The sequence below is a fragment of the Zootermopsis nevadensis genome, unplaced genomic scaffold (genome assembly GCF_977971745.1).
Source record: "Zootermopsis nevadensis isolate Lab colony 2312 unplaced genomic scaffold, Znev_1.0 Znev_ptg000061l, whole genome shotgun sequence".
Lineage (NCBI taxonomy): Eukaryota > Metazoa > Arthropoda > Insecta > Blattodea > Termopsidae > Zootermopsis > Zootermopsis nevadensis.
The window spans coordinates 16,657,304-16,671,077 of NW_028259192.1; the positions used below are offsets into that span (position 1 = coordinate 16,657,304).

General features: G+C 38.4%; 1 protein-coding gene across 5 annotated transcripts in view; it reads left to right on the forward strand.

Annotated features, from left to right (window-relative positions):
• Window positions 1-13,774, forward strand: part of nAChRalpha1 (nicotinic acetylcholine receptor alpha1) — a 229,371-nt gene that overhangs the window by 208,654 nt on the left and 6,943 nt on the right. For all 5 annotated transcript variants that reach the window (XM_087340968.1, XM_022079222.2, XM_022079229.2 and 2 more), the window contains 4 exons: window positions 2,761-2,805; window positions 7,670-7,779; window positions 10,723-10,903; window positions 12,651-13,592. In XM_087340968.1, coding sequence (XP_087197094.1) covers window positions 2,761-2,805; window positions 7,670-7,779; window positions 10,723-10,903; window positions 12,651-13,592 — 1,278 coding nt within the window. The remainder of the gene's footprint in view (window positions 1-2,760; window positions 2,806-7,669; window positions 7,780-10,722; window positions 10,904-12,650; window positions 13,593-13,774) is intronic.

Sequence of the window (13,774 nt, forward strand, 5' to 3'; positions counted from 1 at the left end):
CAAAATACACCTTTCGTTTGTTACAGATCTCACTGATACTAATGAAACCTGTGACGTTGCTGAGAATGTTATTATTGGATGGCTACTTACGATAAACGTACTGAGACAGTGTTGCTTCGTTATAATAATGTTATATTTGACATTTGTCATTCTCATATGCGTATGTTTATTAGATATAGGCTACACGACGTTTCGGAAGTTACTCCCGTCTTCGTGTTTCTAGTTGTCCATTCACCGAGAAATTTTATTACTTCTTTATTTGTATTTGTGGCGACGATTGGGATCAAACCTGTGAACTTTATATACTAGATTAGTCAGCCCACGTTAACCATAAGCAGCTCAGTCTTGTGGTTAGCTCAGTAGTCTAGTATTCCGATGGCCTTGGGTTTGATCTTATTAATAATAAACGTAATAAAATATCAGTTTGATGACAACCTGTGACTTAAAGTCAGGAGTATAGTTAGTTGTCGAAACGTCGTGTGTGTCAAAAATGTCGGCATATCAATGGCGAAGCGTGATTTCTTCAAAAGTGTTGGCCGTAACCCGAGGAGGGAGGCGTGAAAAAATTGATAATTGAGTATGTACTTTGTAGCGTGTTAACAGTCGCGGTTTGGCTAACATCTTATGTTAGAAGATCGTGCAGTCCTTCCATCCATCAAGCCTACACTTTATCGTGTATTTTCTAATTGTGAATGTAAACCTGAACTAGGTGCCCAGCAACGCCTGTGATGGCTAACGATGTATTTTTCCGATCGGTTCTGCGGTGTTCCAGTGTTTGAAGTACCACTGAACCATGAAAATAATCCGTGTTAGTTTCAGCGTTCAGAAGTGTTAGCCGGACTAACACGATTAGGATACCGACATTATTTTCTGGAAATTCTGCTCAACCAACGTTAACAACATCACGAAGTTCGTCTGAGTGTAGCACAACACTGCTCAGTTCGGTTTCCAAAAATTAAGAGTACTTAACCAAAAGTCACGTACTTTACAGGTCTGCTACGTTAAATCTTTATATTTTTTCTATAGTTGTTCAGTTCCCCTTTCGCTGTATTTCCTTTTCCTCGCTTCATTCTCTTGCTGTCTGGGATTCCCAGGAAGAACTCTGCTCCATGGACTTTGTCGGTTAGTTATTTTCCACTTCCTGTCTTTTCCTGCATCTTTTCTTATTCTTCTTTCTGCGTTTCCTGTTTTCTTTCTAATAACAGGGAACAGACGGGACTAGAACCTGCTTCTTATGACGGAAGAGAGAAGAATTCAGGCTTTATTAACATGGGCAACGATATGGCACTGTCTGTCTATCTATATTTGTTCTATAAGTGTATATGTAAATGATACTCTCTTTGGAGTGCAGTGGCTGGAAATAAATCGGTTCTGCTGTGTTAATTGCTAGCGTTTACCAGACATCCACTGGTTGATCTTGTTTTGGTCTGTTTTATTGTTAAAAGGTTTGCTGTGGCAATATTTATGTTGAACTGGATCGATTCGCTGTGAGTGCTGCTACTGTTTTGTGTGCCTGTTCACATTCATTTGTAACGGACCTCATTGACTAGCCTATCACGAGAGTGAAAAACAGTTGTCGATGGAGCGTGTCTGAGACAACGGCGAGAAAACCTTCTGGCGTATTTATCATCGTGTTCCTGCATATTTAAAACGCGTATATGTAGTGTCCCATAAGTTCCGGGTCGTAGGAGAACTCTTGTTTCTTGGTAAAACACGTACAAAGTAAACATTTTTAAAAGTGAGGTGTTTCCAGTCTCAGATGTTGGAAGTTTTACCTAGGACGAGCTGATACGGAGTTACATTCTTTACAATATTAGGAATAAAAAATTACAGCGATGTTGTCACGTTGACATTACAGAGAAAAAGGGATGTTTCTAGAGTAGGGGAAGCAGTGGCTAAGGAGACAGGTGCTACAGAAAAATCTAGAAATACACCCCAGTTTCGGTTGTCTGCGAACGTAACATCGTCGTAATACCACGAGTACGGAAACACAAGACAACCAGAACAGGGAGTTTTGAAACCGAATGGAAACTTTCGACATAGCCTTTGGCTTCGTTTGCATTTTATAAATTTAGTAGATAAGGATGCCCCATAAGTATGGGGCCATATGATAACTTGATTATAAGTTCGGGGCCACAGGAGAATTCTGTTACTCTGCAAAAAAAAAAAGTTTTTTAAATGACGTGGGTAGCGAATTTGTCGTTCCCCAAGTTATCCGGATGGAAAGATGCGTGTTCTGACTGCGATGAGGTCAGTTGTTCACGTCCTAGCTTGACCTTTCATTGTGTAACATATTAGGTTTTACGTCTATTCAACGGTTTCCATACGTTTTATATTTAAACTACGTTTAATTGATTTGCTTACTGCATATAGTTTACGAGTTTCTCATTTGTGTTTTTTAACAGTGAGAAACATCATCTTCACATATATGCATTACCATAATACCTTACTAATTAAAATCGTGACCCGCTATCTAAACCAGTGTTTCGTCATATACAGTAGATTAAAATGTTTGTTTAGGGTCTTAATTCTGTTATTGCTAATACATTTTTCTGTCTATTTATTAGTAGAACACTAAATGTTTAACTATAAAATACAGCCAGTCTTATTTCTGGATTACTCAGTCAGCTGTGATTAGACTCAGCAGGAACATTAAAGCTTGATTAAATGGCCGGATATTTAGTCTGCATCTAATTGTAGCTTGTAACTGTGTTGTATAATAATGAAGAATCCCTATATCAGTGTTTTCTTTTATTTCAGAATCTGAAGAATCAGATAATGACAACGAATGTCTGGGTGGAACAGGTATGTACGAAATAATAAGGTTGTAAATGAAAGCCATCATAAATAAGAGAAAATTATTACATTCTGAGCAAATATGGATACCAAATTGATTCTTTGAACAAAAACACAATTTCTTGACGTTTAACATAAGCAAAAAAATATATATTTATATATAAACTTTACAGTAATGGTCATTTGAAATCTCAAGTGCATCAGGGCAACATTCAAACAACACCATCGAGTCTCACATGTGTCATGGTGCTAAGGACTGAGATCGTAATATTAGTCAAGAAGTTTATTACCAGTTTACCGGACGTCTTTGTCCTGGTAAACATACGATGTACTCGTACATGAAATTCGAGATGGCAGTGCTTATTTTACTTCTTTGGTCTCAAGGATAATCTGATTTCCATATTAGTAACTTTTTAAAGAATTTAAAATAATTAATTTTATAGCAGAAGAAAGATAGCATAACTTAGTGATCTGTTGGTGTATATACACGCAATACTTGAAATGTCACGAAAATTATATGTATGAGATTCACAAGAAACTTTTTAGATACGTAACATTTATGTAAATGTAGGCCCACATGTAATTATCGAACTTATCGATTTTACTATCAATTTTTTCCCCTCCTTTTAATACATCTCTCTTAGGATAAAATAATATTTTCAGCTTGTTGCTTTCCGCAGAATATACTTCTGCAATGTTAAAGTCCGGGAGGAGATGCTGAATAATTTAATATGATCTTACAAAAAATGTTTTGCTGAGGGAAATGACAGGGGTAAAGTGAGGTTTTGGTCGTGTGCTGTAGCTTACAGGGGAGTCGTGATTTGTCCATGGTCTCTGGTGGTGTGGGTGAAGAGGAAAATAACCCGATAAGGAAGAGGACGTTCGATCAGTCTGATCCGTTACTCTGTGCTAAATCACAGGCGTATATTACTGTGCAGCCAGTGGTCCATGTTTTCGAGTTGGTCTTTATGTCCCTCTTTTCACCATTAATAAGAGTGGAATTGCAGCTGGCAAGCACCAGAATGTTATTTTTTTAATGACGTCAGAAAGAGATGAAACAATTTATTTAGTCGCTGACACCGTCTTCATGTAAACGATTAATTATTCTGGACAGTCCGAAATTCTATCCCTCTCTGGACTATTCCACGATTGGCCAACGCTTGTAAAGGAATATGCGTCAAAGACGAGGAAAACTATAAAGTATGGGGCTTATGCAAAATATAACCGTGCACCAAAACGGATTTGCTAATTTCTACCCCACTCGGCCTGAATCAGTAAAGAATACCAACGGTAGTAGTATAAATAGTGTAATTATATTGATATAACAAACAAATCATACGGTATTCCCGCCGCGCAACAAATTATCTGTATTTGTCTTCGTATATACTAAATATAAACAATGTTTTAAAATTGAACAACTTATTTAAAATCAAATCAAATAAAATTTAAAACATTAGTTATCTTGTATTTGACGGTAAATTAGCCTTTAGGTACTTATCCTTATCAGTAAAGCGGTATGGTCAATTTTAACTTTAGTAGCTGAAACAGCATTGTCTTTAAGTAATCATTCGAATGTCGAGATGTGGAGTAATAGCTGGGCTGTTGCAATCAGTCGTAACACTAAAATGTTGCACCGGCCACCCAAAATGAAGTTACAGCTCTGCTACACCAGTTCTGCCGATAAATGCTGCCTCGTCCCTTGAAAGGTTTGGCGTTCACTCAACATTTCGTTTTCGTCACAGCTCCTGTCAGTCGCCGAAATGAATTACGACGTCTTCTACTTCCTCTTGCCATCAAGCATTTCTTGTTCACTTTTCGTTTTCAATTTTCTCCACACGTTGATGTAATGGTCTTGCTCTTTTTTTTTTTTACTTCTAAGAAAATCAAACACTTTGTGGCTTTCATTTTCACTCGAGTATCTTGTACGCATGTAATTGCTCAAAAATTAGAAATATATTGCAGAACCTTCTTCATCTTCAGGCTATTCGGTTCTGACGATGACTACAACAAAAGAAAATATGGTTCTCAACAGTTTCCCCGCCGATAAATCTGACATGCTTTTCGTTGTTTTCCTCAGACTTTGCAGGAGAGTTCTGGGATAGAACTTTCAAACATGTCACAGTCGCTTCCTTCTCTATACTTAGGTATTCCTCATTCGTGATTTTTTTCTATTCTGTTCTGTAACGTCTAACATCGGAAAAAGACGTTTTTAAGTCAGTCTTAGGCCTGTGTGCGCTGTACGCTCGAATCGAACAATAAGATTTTCTTTTCACTTACGGGATATAGTGCTTATCTGATAAATCTCAAAATATTCAGTAGAAGATTCCGCATAGTTCTATGAAAGAACAATGGTCTATGTATCAAGAACGAAATTAATATTTCTACAGTTCCACGTCAGTTACTATCACGCGTGACATTGTGCGGTATCAAAACAAAGAAACCATTTCACAATTATCAAGTGACAAGCAATCTGCATTACCAGTGTTGCCAACTACACTTTGTCATTACATGATTGTTTTTTATTGTGTATAATTTTTGTTTGATATCTATTAATCCAGGTCATCATTGGTTATTATTTGTATTCTTCTCTGTTCTGCGTCACTTAAACACATACAGCATATATTTGTTTATAATAAATTAATTCTATGCCCTAATTTGGACCACGGGCATGACAGAAAACAGAAATGCAAAGAAAAAGTCTTAGGTGGTATTGAATACGATCCATGTCAGCGTGTTTCAAAACATGGGCAAAACGAATGGCATGCAATGATATCTTTCATGCATGAATGAAGTACCAGAGTAATTTTAATGAATATTAGTTGTTCTAAAGCTGTAAGAACGCTGGCCTTGTAATCCTGGGGTCTCGGGTTCGATTCCCGGCGGTGCCCGAATTTATAACTTGTGTTGGGCAAGGCCGTGGTCTAGGCAACACGGAGTTTTCCTCCGGGGGCTTCCCCGGTTTCTCCGTGGCATCCCAACAATTCACACACAGAAGAAGGCAATGGCAAACCACTTCTGGATCATCTGCCAAGAACGTATATATGAACAGGTCCCAGTCCGAGAAAAGGATGGAAGGATCCTGTTCATATGGACCTGTCGTCAGACAGAACACTAAATAAATAAAGCTGTAAGAGTCCTTGATCGGTTAGACAACGTAAAGCTTACTAATGTCATTGTATGTTTATTTATAATGATATGAAATTCTTCAACTGTTGTAGCTTTTACATTTGGTATTTCCGTATTCATACATACTTTAAAAGCGCTCCACTTCCATACGTAAGGGTTGTACAGTCATGTTCTTCTGTTTCCTTGATCGGTTTTTGACATTCCCGCAGGTTATACGTTTAAGATTGTTTTCCTGTGTGAAGCCTCTGTCGGTATACTTGAAGCTTGACCTGATAGTGGTATTAATGCCACGATAAGGCCAAAATCGTATGAGCGATTATCAGACACGCTTCACCGCAACCTCGCGTCATGTTATCACACAATCGATTCCATTGTCTGAGTCTCAGGAGTCGAACTCGTTACGCAAGGCTTCAGTCACGCGCTTTCCTAGTTGCGGCATAGAGTACGAATAGAACCAGGTTGTGTGATGCCAATTGCTTTGAAGGAGAAACCATTTTATTCAACACTTAGCCTAACATCAGTGAATATTGGGTTGGGATCCTTCGTGCTGAAGAGAGCCAAGCAGGTTTCGACAGGCTCTACAACCGAGTAGAAGATATTTTCCTTCCGTCGATTTATTTGCCCTGCTCATTCATTTTTCCATCTTCAGTGCTTTCCGATCATTGGTCTCTGTCTCGTGGGAAACCAAGAGCGAAACGGGCAAGAATCAATTTATAATGGCGTACAGTTACGCAGAAAATGAGTGTTTAATGTTGAGAGGAGGAAAGTTGATTCAAAGAAAGGAAAAGTCCTGGTCGTTTTGTTACGATGTGGGTTTCTAGTCGATATGCAGTTCTCTTAATAACCGAATTACTGAGAATTTACACCTAAGGGCAAGTTTTAGGTGAGGTTAAGTTGGGTAAGATTAGTTTAGTTTTCTTTAGTTAGGCAAGAGTAAGTTTGTTTACATTAGTTATGGTAAGATCAGTTTAGGTTAGTGTTGTTTAGGTTTGCTTTGGAAGAGGTTCATTGGGTCTGGATATTTCTTTCTAATTTTTGCTTAAATTTCTGTTTTCTTGGTTTTAAAGTTATTTGGTTTTTGTTTTATTTGTTTCGGTCTTTTCGGGATTCGGTGTTATATTTTTCGTGTTTCTAAAAATAAGCTGCATGAAGGGTGTAATTTTGAATATGGCCATATTACTGAAAACGTTCTGAAAATGATTTACAGTAGATTCCAGGAGCGCCAGAAACTCTGAAATGCATTTATAAAATCAGAAACAGGATATTTTTGTGACCGCAATCAGTAGAGCTACTGAAAATGTATTTTTTATATTTACTATTGTTATTGAAATATAAAGTATCAGCAAGACGTTCCGAATTATACGTGTAGATATTTTAATAGATATCGATGCTGTCTTGAAATGTTGAGAAGCTGTCACATAATTAAACACCTTGCGGACGAAAGGGAACCAATGTCTTCTGTCTACCTTTTATGTTTCTTAGGATTGTTACGACCTACACCCAGCCAAGTGAGATGTGACGCCATGAACAGTTATTTGACGGTCACTTTACTACTTGGTTATGGTGTCGTTAAAAGAATACTTCGTAGGTCAGTGGAAAAGGCTTGAAACTTTTTAAGACACATTTCTTTAGCTTCGAGTAAAAGCTGACCATGGTGCACGAAAAGAGATCAATTAAAATCGACGGAAATGAGAAACAAGCCGTATTATTTATTTATTTTATGGAACTGATACCTCGTCTTTTGCAGGAATGGAACGACTATAAGCTGAAATGGAACCCGGATGATTATGGCGGTGTTGACACACTGCATGTCCCGTCAGAACACATCTGGCTGCCCGACATAGTGCTGTATAACAAGTGAGTACGACGACGGAGATAACAACTGACCGTCTGCCACCGTAACTTACCTGCAGGAAAATTTCCGGCCTCGTACTTAACATTCAAGAAACCGTGAAAATTAAATATACATAATAAACTGCTTAGTTAAAAGATTTTAAAAAAATACCTCAATGATATTAAAATATGCCTATGTCACTTTCGTTATACAATAATAAATTTATTTCAGCTTACAATTTAAATGGAAAATGTTACCTGGAAATTTCATGGGCTAGAATACATTTTGAGAACCTAATAAGCGTTTAGCTTGCCAAAGGATTCCCGGCATTTCGTGGAAATAGTTTCTTTATCAGTAGCTACACAAGACTCGACCACTGGACCACATATGATGATCCACCTTAATCCAATCCAGCCCACAACCTCGCGCTCTATTTCCGTAAGACCCATTTCAAAAGTAACCCCCCCCCCCCCCCGCCTCCCGATATATATGCTTACTTTTCGCAGAATGGTCTCTTTCTTCTATGATTTAAAACTAAAATTTTGTTTTTGCATTTTCTTTCGCCACGCGTTCTACATGCTCTGCCAATATTGTCCTCCTTGATTTAATCACTTTAATAATATTTTGTGAAGCGTTTAATTTATGAAACTTCTGATTATGCCTTAGTTCCAGTGTGTCGTTACTTCCTATTCTCTTGGTCAAAATATTCCCCTGAGTATTCCGATCTCAAACATCCTCACTCAGTGTTTTTCACTTTGGACGAGAGATGAATTCCTAGAGATACATTAAATAGAAACGAAAATTATAATTGGGTTTACCTTAATCTTTGGTTTAACTGGGAGACTGGAATTCAATTTGATGGATACAGTCTACTGGGATAGATGCAACAAGTACCTCAGAAACGTCGGTAAACTTAATCAGGCTGCACGGCGCATCATGAAATCACGACGGGAATTTAATTTGTTTTTAACTACTTCGTAATTGCAATGCACTGTCGTTTTTCCCCGTATCATGCTATGAATGAGTAGGCGACTGTATTACGAGAAAGCGAGAGGAGTGATATTATATGGGCTGCTGAGTGGTTTCCACAACGGAGCTGTCTCAAGTAGCAAGATCATGAAACGTAAACACTCAAAAGTGTTCTGTCGCCAGGGAAAATGATAGACTGTCTATTCCGCCGCCTTAAGAGCGACTTGTGATTTAAAGGTTCAAGGAAAAGAATAACCAGGACCTTATATATAAACAAAAAAATTAAAATTATTTATAATTACCCATATTTAAAACCACAAATCATTGTTAGATATTTTTGATTGTAATCTTCTTTCCTTTAGCCCAGAGTCTGATAATAATGCACCCATCACACCACTGGACCTCAAGCGAAATTTTTACCTTTTCTGTATAGGATACACTAATGTGAATATTTAAAAAATGTACGTACGAAGTAATTTATTTTATTGTACATTTATATTTATAATTATGTAGGAAGAACGAACCCGAAAACAAGATATAAACTTCGTGACAGATTAGATGGGGCTACATTTTGTATTATTCGTGAAAATATCTGGATAGATGCTGCCGTAATAAGCGGGTGCATTGCTTAAAAATGACACAGACAAACTTTTATACTTCTACGGATGTCTCAAGTGTCACCAGATTCGCATGGCGTCCATCATATTTGTTTGCGCGGGGTGTTTTGGTAGAGACTCCTTCATGAAGGATTCCCCGTGTTCCGCCTAGCTGGGGTTTTCTCACTTGAGGGAATTGAAAAATTCGAAAAATCTTTCGATATGAATTCTTTTCAGTTTTCTCAGTGTTACTTGATATTGTAATGCAAGAATATGACGGCGTTTTACAAATTTTTCATCCTTTACTCATCTTTACCTTTTGAAGGTGTCGGCTAAGGCGCAGTGATGTGTTTCGGCTCGTTTGGTTTCCAAATCTCGCTGTAAATGTACCGATAAACATCCCAGTAACCAGTCCTTCATTTCAGGCGCTGTGTTACGGAATTTTTCAGGTTTGAATCATGCTCTGAACATGAATGTGTGCGTGTTTTATCCAAATTATCTCTTCCTTATATAAGATTTAGGCTTCGCAGCGGTGAATATAGCGATGCTGGTTTACAGTAATAATTTTTTTGGGACGTTATTGTTCGTGGCCCTCATAAAACATTACTTTCTGCTGCCGATATTAACAAGTGTTGTTATGACTGTCATGTTGGAAATTTTTAACGTGTGTTTTATGTAACTTTGATTAATTTTTTAACTCATGAAATATTCAAGTTATAATAAAATAGTGAGTGTGACTGAAATAATAAACGATTTTCACTGTATACTGTAGCTATAGGATGCATGCAGTATGCAAATATACGCAGCTGAATATTGATAGCAGAGAATCTGCACGTGTGCAGCTCTTCGGGAACTATCTATCTAAATGCATTCCGTACCGCAAATAATTCGATTTTCAATGAACTTGGCGCCCCCTGTCATTCATTATCATTACCATAATTCCTTAATCATAATAAACATGAATGTTACATTTATGGAAAAGCTAATGTGAAACTAAATTAAACAGAGCTGTGTAAGTCCCCACTCGGAAATTTTCCTTTGTTTTTTCAGTCCATGCATTCCACGAGGTAATTAAACTATATCACTATCATGTGATAAATATATAGTGTGTACCTCCATGGAACAGAGGCCTTCCTAAAAAATAGTTATCAGCCAGCGGGCGAATAATTTCCCACCCTTTACAGAACCCAAAAATTTCATCACTGTTGCTTATCGATCTATCTTGATCTAGATGGAATCAGTCCATATCTTCAAACCCTGTTTCTTTAAGATCCATTTCAAAATTATTTTCCCATTTACGTCTAGGTCTCCTAAGGAGATTATTTCATTCAGGGTTTTCGCCTAATATTTTAAAGAATTTCCTATCTCTCCCAAAGTCAAAGAATCTGTAATGTGTTTCAGTGCCGACGGGAACTACGAGGTGACCATCATGACGAAGGCGATACTCCATCACACAGGGAAAGTGGTGTGGAAACCCCCTGCCATCTATAAGTCGTTCTGTGAGATAGATGTGGAGTACTTCCCATTTGATGAACAGACGTGCTTTATGAAGTTCGGTTCCTGGACCTATGACGGCTACCTGGTCCGTGTACATCTTAATCTATCTTTGCTTATTAGCTGAGGGGAAGGATTTTCGGGTTTGCAATTTATGCTCCGGAATTTGTGTATTCTATAATTATGTCCATTTAAATGAAGATAACTCAATAATTTAATAACCCTGAAAAATATTTGTATATTCGGGAAATATTATCTCAATTTATTTTAATTTCCCGTGTTTGCTAAATCCATAAAATTATTTTTCGTGGTTATTAACACAATAAATTTTCCTATTGCTTAAAATGTCATACCGAAAAACAAATAAGTTAATCTCTATCTTAAGGCTGTAGGCCAAAATATGGGTATGTGGTTTGGTCTAAAATTATCTTAGAATCATTTCCACAGGCGGAGTTTGTATAAATAGTGTGGAACCTTTCTGTAACCGATAGCGTCAGATTTACAGTTTTTAATGAATAACGATTACGAAACGTGGGATGTTCTAAGGTACTACTTAACTGTTTCCTTCGAGGAGCTGAGTAAGGCCACAAAACTCTTAGGATGATATGTAAAATTTGAGGTCATTACGGTGATAACGATAATGGTAATGTTCTGGATTTTTGCAGCAAAGATAGTAATTCTCTGGGCCGAGATTAGAAGTCGGGGTGCCCCGAAAACGAAGAAGGGGTGCTAAGATAGCGGCTGCGACGTTCGTCGGAGAATAAATTATCTATGTAAACAGAAAAAATCTTAACTTCATCTTTGCTCTGATTATAATTTCATTTAAGTAACGCGTTGCTGCGTAGTTCCCATTTGTGAGCTCCCATTTTGGCCCTCAAAGGACCTCTTCATTCGATTAGGGACCTTCCAAATGCAGAATTCAGTCTCCTGACGTAGTGCGTGTCGTCGTTCTCCTCTGAAAAGCGGATGACGCCGTGTTTCTCACAAACATAAACTTCTGTTGTGTTGTCACGTGCCACTGTCTCTAAGGCGAATTTCAAACGTTACAATTTCTGTGATTTTGCTGAGAGCCATACGACGTAAAGAATTGTGTGTTTTGACATTCAAAAGTTGCGTTGTGTGCACATTTTCATTTGTTCGCGTTTATTCATGGTTTTAATTTCCATTTTAATCGAAACAGTGCAGCTGTAATCAATTTCATCAACACGTGAAAATGATGTTGGCATTTCTGACAGTAATTGCCAATACTTTAACAAAACATTGAAAGTCGGTGTCAGTCTAGAACCAGACGCAGAGAAAATTATATAATTGTGCGTTAATGTGTCTTAAGCAGAATGTAGGCAAGATTATTTCGTAGCTAAATATACTTCTAAACTGTGGCAAACTTCAAATTCTTGGGAAGGAAATTAACAAATCAGAATTACACTCACGGAGAACGTATGAACAGAGTAAATTCGGGGAATGCTTGCTAACATTTTTGAACTATAGGTGTAGTTATACGCGAATTGCCGCGTATGTCAAAAACGAATAAAACGGGATACGTAGAAATGCCTGTGAATTTTCTGATTTATTCTCCATTAAAATATAATGATTCTCCTCGTGATACTGAAAGCGCATATATTGAGCGGCGCCAAATACATTTTTTTTTATTTAATCTCGAACACTGAATGTATCTTTTTAGATTAAGCATGAAGTCATTGCAGTTCTTGAAAATTACTGTTGTAATTGGCTTTTATGTTTCTACATATAAACGTACAGTAACCCGTGACTTGTACCTGAAATTTAAACGATTTCTTATACGGACTTGAGGGTATAATATGATGACTTTCTGGTAGGTGGATCTGCGTCATATTGCCCAGTCGCCTGACTCTGATACCATTGATGTGGGGATCGACCTCCAGGACTACTACTTGTCTGTAGAATGGGACATAATGCGTGTGCCCGCAGTACGTAACGAGAAGTTCTACAGCTGCTGTGAGGAACCCTATCTCGACATCAGCTTCAACATCACTCTCCGCAGGAAGACTCTGTTCTACACCGTTAACCTCATCATTCCATGTGTCGGTATATCGTTCCTCTCAGTGCTGGTTTTCTACCTGCCGTCTGATTCAGGAGAAAAAGTGTCCCTCTGCATTTCCATCCTCCTGTCACTCACAGTGTTCTTTCTGCTGCTCGCTGAAATCATTCCTCCGACCTCTCTGACCGTTCCTCTCCTAGGAAAGTATCTTCTCTTCACCATGGTACTCGTAACTCTTTCAGTAGTCGTCACCATAGCCGTGCTCAACGTCAATTTCCGGTCTCCGGTGACACATCGCATGAGACCCTGGGTACACCGTCTGTTCATACAGTTACTCCCAAAGGTGTTATTCATAGAGAGACCGAAATCAGAGGACTCGGTCGACGACGACGAAGACGAACTCAAACCACCAGAAGTTCTGACAGGGGTGTTCGATGTACCCACTGACATGAACAAATATGTGTTTAGCGGGAATAGATTTAGCTCGGACTACGATATTCCAGCCTTACCTCCACGTTTTGATATGGGTTCTTCGGGTGGTACACCTTGTTTCGGGGAACCTCCGCTGCCTCTTCCGGGAGCTGACGACGATCTATTCGGTCCTGGAACGGGATGTGTGGCTGGTACAGCAGCGGCGGTTTGTGGCGCTCATGATCACAGCCCGACGGCCTTCGACAAACCATCGCACGAGATGGAGAAAACCATCGAGGACGCCAGGTTCATAGCGCAGCACGTCAAGAATAAAGACAAATTCGAAAATGTGAGTACATGTTCCCTCTTTCTGCAGTCATTCTGTATCATATAAAATCCATGTATCAGCGAGGAGTAGGGATAGAAGTTTGTTTGGGGCAGCGACTGTCCTGAAAGGCATTTTCCGTGGTTTAATCTGCTCTCAGTTTCTTTAACGACATTTTGTCGACTGAAATTGATCCTATAACGTTG